The sequence below is a fragment of the Chlamydotis macqueenii genome, chromosome 3 (assembly GCF_036417535.1).
Source record: "Chlamydotis macqueenii isolate bChlMac1 chromosome 3, bChlMac1.mat, whole genome shotgun sequence".
NCBI classification, from domain to species: Eukaryota; Metazoa; Chordata; class Aves; order Otidiformes; family Otididae; genus Chlamydotis; species Chlamydotis macqueenii.
In genome coordinates, this window is record NC_141558.1 from 114,287,497 (window position 1) to 114,303,748 (window position 16,252).

General features: G+C 38.8%; 1 protein-coding gene across 1 annotated transcript in view; it reads left to right on the forward strand.

Annotated features, from left to right (window-relative positions):
* Positions 1 to 9,678: 9,678 nt before the first annotated feature.
* WDPCP (WD repeat containing planar cell polarity effector) overlaps positions 9,679 to 16,252 on the forward strand; it is a 107,771-nt gene continuing 101,197 nt past the window's right edge. Inside the window, exons 1-3 of the mRNA XM_086745040.1 lie at positions 9,679 to 9,739; positions 13,255 to 13,299; positions 14,251 to 14,301. Of these exons, the coding sequence (XP_086601166.1) occupies positions 9,679 to 9,739; positions 13,255 to 13,299; positions 14,251 to 14,301 (157 nt within the window). The remainder of the gene's footprint in view (positions 9,740 to 13,254; positions 13,300 to 14,250; positions 14,302 to 16,252) is intronic.

The following is a 16,252-nucleotide window of genomic DNA, read 5'->3' on the forward strand; positions in this document are numbered from 1 at the left end:
TTACATTTAAAGAAGACTGTAAAACATAACATAAAATGTACAAGTTCTACAGTGCATTATTTTACAGAAATTAAGAAGGACTACTAGCCTATGCTGACCAGAAATTAGAGCAATTTCATATATTCTTTCAAGACATGACACTAAGGTTGGTGAATGAAATTACCTGTACATCAGTGTCAATGTCTAGCATATGAAACAAAGATACAGTAATTTTCAGCTTTTTTAGGCAGATGAAGCTGATCATAAAGTGACACCTAACAGTTTTCATCCAGTGGTGATGGTGGTATTAGCAAGAGGAAGGTCTTCATTAGGAAGTGTTGGATGATACCCATTACCTGTGTTACCTCCTGCAGATCCTGTAACTCAATTTATCTTTACTATAACTACTCAAATATGTAGGGATGGTGCTGGCAGTTACTAAATCTATTGTCTATCTGTTATGGGACAGGTTTGAGACCAAATCTGTTTTAAATACTGGTCCAAGGCAACTACAGATATCTTACTCTGCTCACATAATAGGTAGAATGAAGTTGGACTGAGCTTTCAGCCCTTGAAGAGCTTGTATTCGTACTGTAGTCAGTTTGGGTCCCTTACATAGTCAATGGAAAGAGATTCGGGCCATCAAATTTTTCTTTTATGCATGGTAGCTGAACACTGTCATGTGGCCGTCCATCTTACAGACAGCAGTCTGGCAACCTGGGCAAAAGGCAGGATTACCTTGGATCCTTCATCAGCGAGTTCAGGGCCGCATCCCGTTCGGCTGCGTTCAGATCAGTATCACTGCCAGGGACATGAATGCTTAAAAAGAGAAGCTCATGTAATGAGTAAACTGGTGAATTAACTGAGCATCTCAGGTTAATTCTGCTTGGCAGGAAAAGTTTATTTTGGTTTTGATAACTGGATTGTTTAAATCATCATTTTCTTTGTTGTAAAAAAAGCTTAGTTTTGGCTTCATCTTTTTCCTCTCTTTGTCTCGCCCCACCCCACCCCACCCCAACTTGGTGTTTGTCTCATACTGTGGACTGGACCAGTTTTGTTTACTTTTTTAATAAGATAAATTTCTGAAACTAACTGTATTTATAGACCAAATATTTTACTCTCATGGCTCTCGTAAGAGTAGCAGAGTAGTTTGTAGTTCAATATTAAAATCTGTGTACATTTTGTTTTATATATGACCCCACTGCTCAACAGTTTCAAATGTGATTATGAAAATGTTTAAACAAATGCATTTTTTTCTTCAAAGTTATTTTCCCTAATGCATATCAGTGTAATTAGAACATAACATAAACTATACTGTAGCATTACAATCAGGAATTAATTATTGTAACATGAAATTTTCATTTTTTGTCTTTCCTAACTGCAAAGGTGAGCATGGCTTAAAATTGAAAAAATATTAGTCCTTTTCATAAAAACCTGTTTGAAGATCATAAAGGAGTACAAAAGAAGAAAAGCTTTTTGTTTGTGTTTGCAATCAAATCTTTCTTAAAAGGAAGTCTGACACACAGGCATTGTAGTTTTTTTTAAATACTACATTGAAGAAAGCAAGATACAAGTCTCACTGGATTAACTGGAATTCAAGTATAGCAGAAAAAAAAAGCATTTAAAAATAAATGCTCACAAACAAGAAGCTCAATGAGCCTTGAAAATGACTATTCAGAAGTGATTTTCAAATATTAGTGAAGCTTAATTTATTACTTGCCTAATTTATTGCCTTCATCAAAACAAAACAGAAGAAAATAGGTCAATGCAAAGAAGCTACTGAGAATTATTTAAAGGGCAAAACATTCTGAAAAAGAATACAAAAAATACATGTAAACATGTTGTAGATCTAAAAATAATCAATCTGTTCTAGTAAATTTATTCAGCTCATACAATGTACTCAGAAATATATTTCTGTTTTTAAAGACAACATGCAAATTTGCAAGATTTGTAAGTCAAATCAATGGATTTGCTGATGTGCTTTTGAGAATTCTCTAAACAAGTACTCGGTTAACATGCATAGTATAAAGTGTTAAAGGCAAGAGCTGTACAGTTATGTAAGAAATTTGTTGGTACAACACATAAAGGGAAAACTACATAGATGCTCATGCTGTATTTTCAGGGCTGCACTTAAAAATAAAATAACTTTATTAACAGATCCTTACAGATCTGGTTAGTAGTTTGGTAGCTAAATCTGAAATACTGCATAAAAATATAGAAGAATCTTATTTGTTTAGGCGCAAGTATAGTTAAAATTCAGATTGAGCTATGTTTAACTCATTTCTTTGGACTTAACTGTTGTTCTGATCACTGTTTATTTAGCAGTAGCAGCTGCAGGGCCAGTTGGTGAACTGAAACGCCTATACCTACGAGCATAAGTGGAAAGAATCGATTCAGATCTGTTGCTGTCAATAGCACTGCTGTAAACCCACACATTTATATAATTAATTTCCAGTGTGATCTGGCGTTCTGTTTAAAGACTTGCTGATATAAACCTCCTTCCTTGCAATCAGGAGTTGTAAAAATGGTAGGGCAACAGAGCAAGGACTTTTCTTACACTTGAATAATTTGCAGGTCGTTTCACCTTTTGATGTTTGTTTCTGCTTCGCTTAAAGAAGAGAGATTTTGTTATCTTCTCTTTTGGGTGACAGTAAGAAATTACAGTTATGAAATTTTGTGACCTACTGACCTTTAGTATTGAAACATTGGTTTATTTACAACAACAATCACTATCTAAAAGAATAGCGTAAAATAGTTTGACATTTAGTACTTCTGTAATTACCTTATGTCATGTCTCAGCACTGGATATCTGTGGTTTGGATCACTTATCTACTATCTGGTTTATATAAAGGCCTTCAGGGTCTTTATCAAAATGTGTATATGAACTTTTCACTCTGTGAAGTAAAAGCCCATGTCAATTATATCTATTTTCTGTGACCTTCTTAACTCTTCACACCTGCTCTGCTGGAGAGTTGTTATGGATTGTAATATTTGCCTGCAGTCTCAACTGGAGAATGATTCCTGACTTCATTAATATTGTCAGAGGTGTGGCTGATACGTAAACTAAGTATCTTCTTGACAAATGACATTACCTCCCTAAAATTCATTTTGCTTCACTCTTGTTAATCTCATTATCTGTTCAGTTAATCAATACCTGTCTTTCAAAAGAGTGTACCAATAATACATATGGGAAGTGTGCTTCTGAAGGAAAGGGAGATGGTAATGTGGTTTGGGCAGTAGACAAGAATTTAATTTCTGATCCTGTCATCGTCTACTTGGGTGACAACTCAGCAAAAACTGTGCCTTGTTTTTTACGTGTGAACAAGTAGTTAGGTGGCAACAAGTTGCCCCACAAAGATTTCCTGTAGTATTTCTGCATGTGTCCTTGAACTCCAGCACCCTCTGACTAGTAGACAGAGTTTTAGTTTCGAGCTCAGAGGATGAACTGTAAGGCTGTGTCTCGCCAGCAATTCCTGAGCAGTGGCCTGCATGGCTTTTTGTCCACATACACCTAGTCTGTTTTAAAATAATAACTCAACCACTGGTGCTTAATATAAAGCCTGGTGGCAGGTTTTTTTATGGTTACTGTTTAATGACATGATCCTACTGTGAGCTTTGCCATGGTGGTAAAAGAGACCATCACCGCAGAACCAGTTGTAAGATCAGGGCCTCAACATTTTAAATACAGTTAAAATAGTTGAGTATAAATATATTAAGGCCAAGATAATTGCACAAGAAGTAATCTTAATTGATATCAACTGGTGATAAAATGTTTGCTCTGTTTCACAGCATTTACAGAATTTTAGTGTTCTTAGTATGTGTCAAATAGTCTTAATGTCCTTAAGGAGCTATATTTATATTTTACAGTTAAATATGTAAATATCTTAAAGTATGAAAACTCAGTAAATATAACTATCATTGCAAAAAAAAAAAAAAAGAGGATTATTTTCAGACTCACGAAACAATAAAACCAACCTGACAAAAAATAATTCAATGGAGCATGATACGACTTCACAGCATATGGAAATAAATTTACAATGCATAATTATCATGCCAGAATTCTTGAGTTATCAGATAATGTATTTCCTTTCAATGATTATTCTGCAAGCCATATTTAGGCCTTTCTTACAATAGAAGCTTCACTGTGTGTTTCAATACAGAGTGCTCTTGTGTGTTGTTCACCCATCTACAAAATAGTTTTCCTCTTTAGATTGGGGAAGTTAGAATAAGAATAATTTGCTTCATTCACATGTTTGGCAAAAAAATTCTGAATCATCAAAGTCTGAAGAGAAAGAAAGTGGCATTGAAGAGAAAGAAAGTAGCAACAGTAAATATTTGCCTAGAACTTCAGATTTATGATAATTGAACAACATGTTATTTGTGTTAGCTGAAAATAAACTAACATTATAATATGAATTATTATGCACTGAGTCAATTTATAAGAGCATGCCTGTATTTCTACTTCTTCAAATCAGAGGTTGATCTTATGCAGAGGGTACTTGATTTTCATTTATACTACAAAATCTACACTTCTTTTCTCAGTGGAAAAGGGATTTAAAGGAGAAGTAAGTAAATATAAGAGTAAAGTCCACTGTGCTACTAAAGATAGCAAAGATCTCAGGCAAGGAGTTTCAGTCCCAGGATTAGCAGTTGTGAGGACAGGCTGATCGAGGCTCAGAAAAAGTAGCTGCAGGCAAGGAGGTGTCTGAGTTCAACAAGCATCTAAGAAAATGAAAGAAAAAGAAAAAGAAGATGGGCCCAGACCTGCTTATAAAGGCGAAGGTGACATACTGCACTCATGATCTGGAAGCAGAGGTACTGGGGAGCAGAGAGGGGTTGGTGATGAACTGGTGGGCTAGCTGTGAGAGGTCTAGTCATGGGTGCCAACACAGCACAAAGAATGGGGACTACCAAAGCCAGCTTGCACTTGCCATTACCGAAGAACTAGTAACCCATTTGATCCAAATCTTATCAGGTCAGTCTTTTGCTTTATGTAGTCACGGCATTTTTGATCTGATCATGAACGACAGAACAGCGTTCACTGTTGTGGTTAACCACAGTCTTACTGTAAATGGGACTCTGACCCTGCCTGCCATTTATTGTACACTACAGAGGTTCTGTGAGTGATACACGCGTCTCAGGCTTTACCAGCGCAAAGTGAAAGATGAAGACAAGAACCTGTACTTACCAGAAAATTAAGTTAAATTTCCACAGTTAAATTAATGAAACATTTAAGAATGAAGTGAGAATAGCTTATTTTTCTGCATAGGTGACAGAATTGATAACCTGAATACTCCAAAGGAGGGATTGCACAATGGGAGGGTAGATCAGAATGGCATCTTTGCACCCATTTAGCGTCTAACTAAATTAAAACTATGCCATTCTGTGCTAGTTCTACAATGTCTTAAATACAAACATTTGTGAAATTTAAAAATGTTATAGCTAAAAATTCAGAGCTGATCTTACCAATAATTTCAAAAATTTAGAATAATGCCAGAATACAAAATGAAGTTTTACAAATTCTCATTATTTTATTGACTTTATTTCTGTATGTGTTTATTATATATCAGACAGGCTATGGCTTCACACAACTGCACAGTGGAAGCCTATCTCATAAGATTGGGATGTTTTGTAATTATTTTCTATGAGAGCATGACTGAGAAAGAATTTTACTCATCTATTTTTAAATGAATCATTACAGTAAATTTTAAGTTGATGTAGCTGAAAATGTAAAAGATAGTATGTTTAAAATTTTATTTTACATGCTTTACACAAATAAATCGTATCAACTTAAAGCATACGGCAGGTAGCTACTGATGTAATGCACATAGTTCGAGCTAAACTTTATCTCAGAGTCAAATAGTACGTTTGTGAATCATATGTGTGCTGCAGGGAGTTTCTCTCCTTGGTGAAGGAGAAATTGGTCATGAAGAGGAAGAAAAAACAGGCAACGATTTCTGCTCCAAATGTTATATCACAGAAACATAAAATAAGTTGTAGGATGACTTGATGACTTACGTTGTTTGTTGAACATTTGGTGTCTGAGTTACAAATCAGACGTTGGGAATGAGCTGTAGCGATGCCAGAGATAGGATGTTGATGTTGGAGGGGTGGAGGAAGGGAGGCTGGACTGAGGTGGAGGGTAGTTGTTCTGGAATCTATAGCTAGTAGAGCTATTGTGTAATTAATCTGAAGTCAAACGAAAAAATATATATATTTTTCTCAAGTAGTGTCCATTGTAACCATTACATTTTCCATTTTTCTGAAAAAAAATTAGACTTGTAGAACATAAAAGCTATCTGGAGTAGGAGAAAACAAAAGAGTGGCCTGTGCTGATTCTTATAAAATAATTCCTGGTAGTTCTTGCCAAGAAAGCCTGATACTATGTGAGTAGTAAAAATGGATTCTGCAGCACTTTCTTTTACTTGGGCATTTTGTCCTATAACATCCACCCAAACCCATGTCTGAAGCAGCTCATTTAGTGCATGTACACGTGTTATTGCAGTAGCTTTGCAACTTTGCTGTGGGGTAGAGGTACCTGCTTTCTAACTGGCTTTGTATTTTACCTTGTTTCTGCTCCTAGGAGTGTGTCCCAAACTACAGCGATATTTTGGAAGGGATCTCGATTGTTTGTCACTCTTGCTGGGAATGCTGGATTTCTGGGAGCATGTTGGCCCACCTTCAATGGAATAGGCAGATGGTTGTCAAACACTGTCCTGTAGCCTGGCACTTACAGGATTTACCCTTAGAGGGGCACTTTGGATAGTGTTGTGACAGTGAGCCATGCCTCTGGCACGTGAACTACAACATTCGGATGGCCTGTTGTAGTCAGCATTTCCTGTTCTCTAGTGCTAGGTCACTCCTAGCACATTTTCAGAGGTCTGTGTTCTTGGGATGCACTCGCCTTGGCAGCTGAGCGTTGCCTTTCGCAAGCAGGTAACTGCGTGGAAGGAGGAGAAATGCAGTATCAGTGCCCTGAATCACTCATGCAGTGCGTAGTTCTTAATCATTTGGCATGATAGCTGCTATATTGAAGGTGTTGGAGTGGACCCTAGATAATCAATTTCAGCATTTGTTGATGTTATGAAGTGGCCAGATGGTTATTTTCTGTATCAGTGGTTAAATAAAGATTTACTAAAGTGAGGATTTTTTTTAAACAAAGCACTGCTAACATCAATACTGGAGCAGGCTAACCATTGCAGAACATCTCCATTTGTCAGCAAGCTTTTGCAACTACCAAAATATCCCTGCCTGTTGTTTGTGGAGATATTGTGAAAGCAGACAGGCAGTGTTGCGTGAGCCAGAAAAAGAACCAGCTATTAAATTGAATTCCAGTTTTACCTTAACAATAGAGTTATTTTATCCCATTTTTCCCAAATTCTAGTCAAAAGATATCTCAGATTAAAGTATTGTTAGACTGGATTGGTATTTTTTGGGAAGATGTCCATTCTCACTGGTACAACAGTAACCAGCATTCAAATAATTAGCTGTTTTGTGAGTGGTCAGAGTCCAAAGAAAAGGAGAAGCAAAAAGCTAAACTCAAGATTAGAATAATTTTCAAAATCTCTTTTGCCTTTTTAGTTACAGGGAGAATTTTACTTCATTTAGGCTGTTCAATGCAGAACTGAAATGCAGTTCTTTAGAAGTCTTTGGGTTTTTAACATTTTCTTACAAACTTTTTTTTTCTCATTTTTTGAAGACAACTGTCTTGGACACTGAGTATTTAGTGCTCATTTGAAGGCATCCTTCTGGTTTTTGGAGAGTTCCCTCTGTGTCTCTTACACTCAGTGAAAAGAGAAAGCCCTGGAAGTCTTCTCTGACCTGTCAGTTTGGAAGGCACACAGCAGCATTAAAACATTATGGGATAGCTTTGTGTTCAATAGGAAGACACAACTAAAAGCACCCACAGAGCCTACATACAAGATCTTTGGAGTCATTTGGGGAATTTATGTTAGATTATTTGTTCTGACCAAGTCTCCTGGTCTTACCTTGTCTTCTGGGCAGATGTGCCTTCTTTCCAGCTGAATAGTTCACCTGCCAGTCAGAGGTTTGTGGGGTTTTTTTTCAGTCAAACCATGATAGGATTTTGAGAAGTTCACTCAATTCGATGAATTCCTATTAGTGAGAGATTCTAATCTAGGATCTAAGGGCCTTGGGGAATGTAAGTTTTGTTTCACTTGCTAAGGTAAGAAAGTAAAAAAAAAAACCAGAAAACAAATAAGAGAAATATAATGTACAATCTCCTTTTACTGTAGTCTGCATTCATATTTATACCAAAAATGGTTCACATGTTCAACAGACCACCATGCTACTAATCTCCTTGCATTTATTTTTCCAAACCTCATTCTTGCCCAAGATGAAAGTATATTCCATTTACTACATGTATGTTGTGAGCTTTTATTTTTTGTTTGTTTTGGTTTGGTTTGGTTTTTTTTTGATAGAACTATGGGATTTAGTAAGTCAGCAAGACTTTTTGTACATGTGGGGATCAGTGTAAAGAAAATGCTATTTCTGCTTGGTGCTATTTCAGTGGATTAGGCAGTGCATCAAAATATACATGCTAGTTTGAGTGATAATACCTCAAGGTCTCATAGTTCTGCTGGGACTATGATAGCTTCCTAGATGCTACCTGAGATTCTTACAAATGTTTTTTTATCATAGCACTCTTGACATAAATGTCTGATACTCTGTGTGATAGGAATTCTGCAATCGTCTTGTAATTGGTTCGTTGTCTGGATGTCACTAATGGAAAGGGAATGAAGAGTCCACTTCAGAAAAGAAAAAAAAGTTCAAGCACTGTACCACACCAACAGTGGTTCTTAAGTGTGTTGTATTTGTGTAAACTTCCCTTCTGAATCCAGCTTTCAGTGGATTCTTGGGTTTAGCGAAAGAAGTGAAACTAATTGGTCTGACGGCCCACTTATAACTATAGCACTGCAGGAAGTTACTCAGGGATGTCTGTTGGTTACCGTGTCTCGGAAGATTCCCAATGATCCTTTGAAACACAACACATCCTCTAGTGGGAATATTCAGGCGGATTGTTCAAAAAAACACAGCAAACAGTTTATAACTGTAGTCAACGTACATAATATTTCGGCTTATATATTTTGTATGTTTCACATCTGTTGTTTTGTTGGTTTTAATTGACTTAATCTAAGTGCTCTTTTCATTTAGAAAGACATATTTTTTTTATATTCAGCACTATAATTAATATCTGCAAATATCATGTTCAGAACTGTTTCTTACTATATTGACACTTGATGTAGAGTGTTTGAAAAATTTGGCCTGAAAGCCAAATTCTCCTGAGCCAGATCTTTAAGTAGTGGCTTCACTTTTGCCTATGTCAAGGTAATAACTATACAGTAAAAATAGATTATAACACTTGCATGAGAAGCATCAAGCACAAAGTTATTTACTTTAGTGAGAGTAACTGTAAATTTGAACAAATGTTGGTTTGGCTCTGTATATGTTGTATATATAGACGTTCATAGATTTCTTATCCTATTCTTTCCCATGTGTTATTCATTTTATTGTGGTCGAAAACTACATCTTAGATATAACAGAGTATTATCAGTGCTAGCTTCTTCTACCACTTATTTTCCAAAATACTTGCAGTTTCGCTGGTGATAGAGGGTAATTAACTTGCTCATGCAGTTTCTTTCCTTCTTTTGATAGTGGTAAGGCTCCATCTCCCACCAGATGTCTTTCTGCCTGACTGAGATGTTTCTGTGGTCTTTGAAGACTAACTTACGTATTAGAGGTGAGCTGTTTCCTGTTACTAAAACAAAATGGCAAAGCTTGTTGGTGAATATTAAACTGAGACAAAATTCTGAATACCCAAATTAGGTGGTTTTCTACTTAGGAGAAAGAAAATTAGGCAGCAATATGATGTTTGAACTTGGTCAGCTTCTTTGCTTATCTCATAGAACTAGAGCATCCTTTCAAGTAAAAAAATGTTAAGATTATATATACTTGCATGCATTTCCCTTTCTAGGAAGTTACTAGCCACGTAGTAGTGGCTTCATTCCTCTTGCCTTGCTATTGCTAAAATATAATACTAAAAAACCCCACTGGTTTGTAAGTGGGCCATATCAAAATATTGTTTATTACACTTCATGCCAACTGTAGTGTACAATCCTCTTGTTGAAATATTCTTTATAATATTATTGACAATTCAACTGAATATTAATTAACATTCAGGTGAATGTTATTATTCAAATATTGGCTCAATATGTCTTGGCATCCCATCTTCATGTAAGAACTGTTCTGTAACAACAATAATATTAAAAAGTTAAAAGCTGTATTTCATAGAAAAGTCTAGTAATTTAAGTAAACATGTAGTTGTGATTTATTGTAATTACAAGTGTACTGTGGTCTACTGTGCCTGTTTTCCACCTTTGACCTTCTTGCATCTTCTCTGTCCATTTACTCATTGCCTACAAACCTTATTCTTAAATTCTGAGGCAGAAGGGAAGACTGCTATCTTGTTTTAAAAGTTGTCTGCCATAGAATGGTTAGGGTTGGAAGGGACCTTCAAAGGTCATCTAGTCCAACCCCCTGTCCAAGGAGCAGGGACATCCCCGACTAGATCAGGTTGCTCAGAGCCTCATCCAACCTGGCCTTGAAAGTTTCCAGGGATGGGGCATCCACCATCTCTCTGGGCAACCTGTTCCAGTGTTCTACAACCCTCATTGTAAAAAATTTTTTCGTAATATCTAATCTAAATCTACCTTCCTCTATTTTAAAATCATTACCCCTCATCCTATCACAACAGGCCCTACTGAACAGCCTCTCCTCATCTTTCTTGTAGGCCCCCTTGAGTTATTGGAAGACCGCTATAAGGTCTCTCTGGAGCCTCCTCCCAGCTGAACAGTCCCAACTCTCTCAGCCTGTCCTCATAGGAAGGGTGCTCCATCCCTCTTATCATCTTCATGGCCCTCCTCTGGACCTTCTCCGGCTGGTCCATGTCCTTCTTATGTTGGGGGCTCCAGAACTGGACACAGTACTCCAGGTGGGGTCTCACCAGGGCAGAGCAGAGGGGGAGGAATCACCTCCCTCGATCTGCTGGCCATGCTCCTCTTGATGCAGCCCAGGATGCAGCTGGACCTCAGGGCTGCAAGTGTACACTGCCAGCTCATGTTGAGCTTCTCATCCACCAGCACTCCCAAGTCCTTCTCCTCAGGGCTGCTCTCGATCCATTCTCCGCCCAGCCTGTATGTGTGCTTGGGATTACCACGACCCGGGTGCAGGACCTTGCACTTGGCCTGGTTGAACTTCATGAGGTTGGCACGGGCCCACCTCTCCAGCCTGTCAAGGTCCCTCTGGATGGCATCCCTCCCTTCCAGCGTGTCGACGGCACCACACAGCTTGGTGTCATCGACGAACTTGCTGAGGGTGCACTCTATCCCACTGTTCATGTCACCGACAAAGGTGTTGAACAGGGCCAGGCCCAACACAGACCCCTGAGGGACACCACTCGTGACCGGTCTCCACTTGGACATCAAGCCGTTAACCACCACTCTCTGAGTGCGACCATCCAGCCAACTATTTATCCACCGAGTGGTCCATCCATCAAACCCATGCCTCTCTACTTTAGAGAGAAGGATGTAATACGGGACAGTGTCAAAAGCTTTGCAGGTAGATGATATCTATTGCTCGTCCCTTGTCCACCGATGCCATCACCCCGTCATAGAAGGCCACCAAATTGGTCAGGCACGATCTGCCCTTGGTGAAGCCATGTTGGCTGTCACCAACCACCTCCTTGCTCTCCGTGTGCCTTAGCATGGTTTCCAGGAGAATCTGCTCCATGACTTTGCCACACACAGAGGTGAGGCTGACCGGCCTGTAGTTGCCCGGGTCTTCCTTGTTCCCCTTTTTAAAAACTGGGGTTATGTTCCCTCTCTTCCAGTCATCAGGGACCTGACCAGACCGCCACGACTTCTCAAATTTGATGGTCAGCGGCTTGGCAACTTCATCCGCCAGTTCCCTCAGGACCCGCAGCTGGATCTCATCAGGTCCCATGGACTTGTGCACCTTCAACTTCCTCAGATATTCCCAAATCCGCTCTTCCAGTACAGTGGGTGGTTCTTCATCCTCCCAGTCCCTGCTTGTGCCTTCCACAGCTTGGGTGGTGAGACAAGAGCCCTTATCGGTGAAGACTGAGGCAAAAAAGTCATTGAGTACCTCAGCCTTCTCTGTGTCCCGGGTAACCAGGACACCGGTTTCCTTCCAGAGGGGGCCTACGTTCTCCTTGGACTTTCTTTTGTCCCCTACATACCTATAGAAGCTTTTCTTGTTACTTTTTATATCCCTGGCCAGATTCAATTCCGTCAGGACTTTAGCCTTCCTCACCCGATCCCTGGCCACTCGCACAGCCTCTTTGTAGTCCTCCCAGGCTACCTGTCTCCACTTCCACCCTCTGTAGGCTTCGTTCTTTACTTTCAGTTGGCCCAGGAGCTCCTTGCTCATCCACGCGGGCCTCCTGGCCTTTTTGCCTGACTTGTTCTTCATTGCAGTGCCTTCCTGCATTCCTCCACATTAGGAATTTCTCCCCATGGTATATCCCTGTCTGAGTTTAGAAGGAAACAGATACAGCGTCAAACCAGTTGTTTTAAGATGATGCAACTTAAAGCCATACTTAGATCTACTTGGTGGAGCTTGCTGTGGCACACCTAAGTATTTACCAGTCAGAGGCATCAGGAGCTAGCTGGTGTGGCTTGCAGTCCCACTGTACCAGAAATGTCCAAATTTCTTTGCCATGGGAACCAGGTAGACAGTAACACCTACAGATTAAGAGTATTGGATCCTTTGAAAGGGTTCAATTCTTTGAGTTCATGAATGTTAAAAGAATCCTGTTGTCTTTAGCTCAGCTGTGTCAGTCATCAGAAAACATTTAAAGTTGTTCTAAGGTACACTTTTCACCATCATCCTTGCCTTTCCTTGTGAAAGAACACAAAAGATGCTAATTAGGAAGGTGGTAAAAGTGCTTTTGCATGTTGGCAGCTGGAAGAGAATCAAAGTGTATGTGAAGGAAACGACAGCTCCAAATAAATGTAAGGACCTGTCACATTCTCCTTCAGCCCTTTCTTGCTGGTTCTTGAAAGTCCTACTGGTATTCAGACTATATGCTGTAGTTTTTCCACTGTAGCTTGTATTTTAAAACCCAGCGCTCTGCTCCAGCTAGCAAAAATTGAGATACTGAACTTTGTTTGCTAAGTTGTGCTTTGTTTCCAGTGTCATATCCATAATCAAATATGTTTACATTCAATTGCATAGATGAAGATATTGGGATCCACCAGTACTATGACAAGAAAGAACCAGGTAAAATATAAATAAGCATAATTAAAATGAAACAAAACTGCCAAATGTTCAATCTTTGACACTGACTGCTTGCTCTGAAAAATGCAACTTTGAATTTCTTGTTCGTATATGCCTCTGTATTTCTATAGAGTAAGGAAGCACAGGAAGATTATCTCTCTCAAGTATTTAAAACCATTTTATTCCCCAGAAGAAAAAAAAAGTTGAAAAAAATATTTACAATAAAACAACTATTATGTCATTAGAAACCTCAGTGGGATTTTATACTCTTAATCCTTGTATTTTTTATTATGTTTTATATTCTATTCAGCCCTTTTGCCTGCTGCAGAGTACCAAAGCGCCATACTAACATCACTGTGAGGGATGGTGGGGCCAGACTCTGGGGTGGCAGGTCCCTGACCACCATAGTGGCTGGGTGTTCACTGGCATCCCCGCAGAGGGCACCGTGAACGCACCCTGAGTGCCAGCCCTGGCCTCCTGTCTGAAATGGCCCTTCCAGGATAAACAATCCCTTTTCTTTATCTGATTAATCCTGTTAATCCTAGAAGTTTCACATTGGGCCAAAAAATCTGTTTGGCTAGAGTTACCTCCTCTCTGCGGCCAGGTCAGAGCAGAGGCCTGCACAGGCATCCCATGGGCTGAGTGTCGCGGTTGACAGGCTGTCTCCCTGGCTCTGCTGACAGACTGGATCGGCTTCTCTGCTGGGTTCAGTTGCAGCTCACTTCGCTATCTGATGAGATTGGAGGCTCGGTAATGCTGGCCCACCTGTTGGGCTGCATAAGCCTTTCTTTCACTGCAAATTTAAGATATCTGCCTTACGAGGTGAAAACATCAGGACTGCCTTAATTGTTTGTAAAATTCTGTGTTTTATCAAACTGTATTAATCTCCTCTCCAATATTAATATTTGCTGACAGCAGTTGTAAGGATTATCTTTCATCTTTTCTTTCCTTTAGCTTCACAGATGAAGCAGGGTTACTTAGAAGAGAAGCAAAAGCTAGCAGAAAGTAAGGATGTTTTCTGAGTTTCTTGTTACAGTAAGACTAAATCATTAATTTGGGTTGCTGATGCCCCTGGAAAAGTATTAAAATAACCTTAGGCTACTTCCAGTGTAACTTTCTGCACATGCCATCTAAAACAGATGGTCACAGAACTACACAGCACAAAACAATTGAAAAGTTATAATTATTCCTCCCTGGCATATTTGCAAACTTTTTCTTTTTTGTGTCACTAAGCATAGTAGTGTGTATTGCTTGTCAAATTCATTGTCAAGAGGTATTACAAAAATAATCACAATTTAGATTTTTCCTTATGAAGTTTACTCTGCAGATGAGCAACAAACATTTTTCCCAATCAGCTCTTGGATTGAAATACCAGCTGCCTCAAAACTGAAAATTATAACTAAAATATTTTCAACCAAAATCAAATTCCAGGGTAATAATCAGCTGCCTTCATAGAACACTTTTAGCTTTGAAACATTTACACTGTTCCTGCATTATCTGGTTAAAAGCAATTTCAGTTTATGCTATCACATTGCAGTACTGTGACAGTTAAACATTTTGGTATTAGTACAACTTTTCTGTCGCTCAAGTTTTACAGCTTCTCATAGTTATTGCTTAATGTTCAAACATAAATACATGACACACTGAAAAAATGAATTGATTTTTAGACAACTTCACAACGTAATATGTGTGCTGTAAGAATTGCCTTAACATTTTTGTCTTACCATAATGAAAATACACATGGAATTGTGTGTGCATTTGAAGGCATAATGTGTTCTGGAAGGATAAGTTATTTGCAGCACCGTAAGGTATGTTTGGAGCAGGTTGAAGCCCCACTGGGAATGGGTACAAAGGTGCACACAGCCATGTGGTAAATCTACACCTGCTGTGGAGGGTTGTGCATCAGTTAGAATCAACACAGCTCTGTAAAGGTGAGGAGGTGAGAAAGGGTTATAAGCAGGGAGGAGCATAATGGGTTTACATCCCTTGTGCCCTGCGTAGCATCATCTTACAGGCACTGCCTGTATGAAAAGAGAAGCAGGCCCAGATAAAGCCCTGTTATACAGAAGCCCCAGCTGTTATCTTTTATACATCTGACATGCAAAAGGAACATAACCTACTGTACCTTGTTGCTGTAAATACAGTGGTGGCCTAGGCACAAGGCACTGTACAGCACATTTCTTAGAAGAGCACTGGATAGCTTTATTCAGAGCTACTCATGTGTGTATATGTAGTTTGGTATCTGTACAGGCAATTTCCCATTTTGCATATGTGGATAAATATTCCAGTATTTATGAAGGCACCCATTGAAAATGTGATCTTACATGCCTAATTAATATTATCATAACAGTTCCACCAACACTGGCTTCAGTCCAGTAAAATACAAAGAGAAGTTGTATGTTGGTGTGCTCTTTTGTTGATATATGAAATCCTTCTTTTTTTTCCACTCTATAGCACTTCTATTGTAAGCTCCTTTTTGCAGGGAGGTTTAAACACAACTGTTAAGTCATTCAGTCTGGAAGTTGGCATACAAACTGACAGTTTGGAGCTCAAAACTTTTCATCAGGTTTCTTTAAACAGGCTAGATTTTAAAAAGACAATGTGTTCTAGTTTCTCATGGTTTTTATTGTATACTTATGAACAGAAAACGGCTCACTTTTAAATGATGAAATTTCAAAAGTTATTACAGCCTGATTCTCAGCCATTAAACAAGCCAATTACTAGCAACTCCAGAGGAAGCTTTGCCTCCTGGTTTCAAGATTAATGTTTTAGGGCAGAATTTTCACAATAGTTTTCTGAACATTAATAAATTTGCTAAAGGACTGTAGCAGTCATGCAGTTTCTTGTTTGCTTGACTTGACAGATCCTTCAAACCAAAGTTTCAAGAACAAATCCTATAAATAACTATACTCCAGTGTGTAAGTTGTGGCGTTCAAAATTACGTGTTGTAAATACC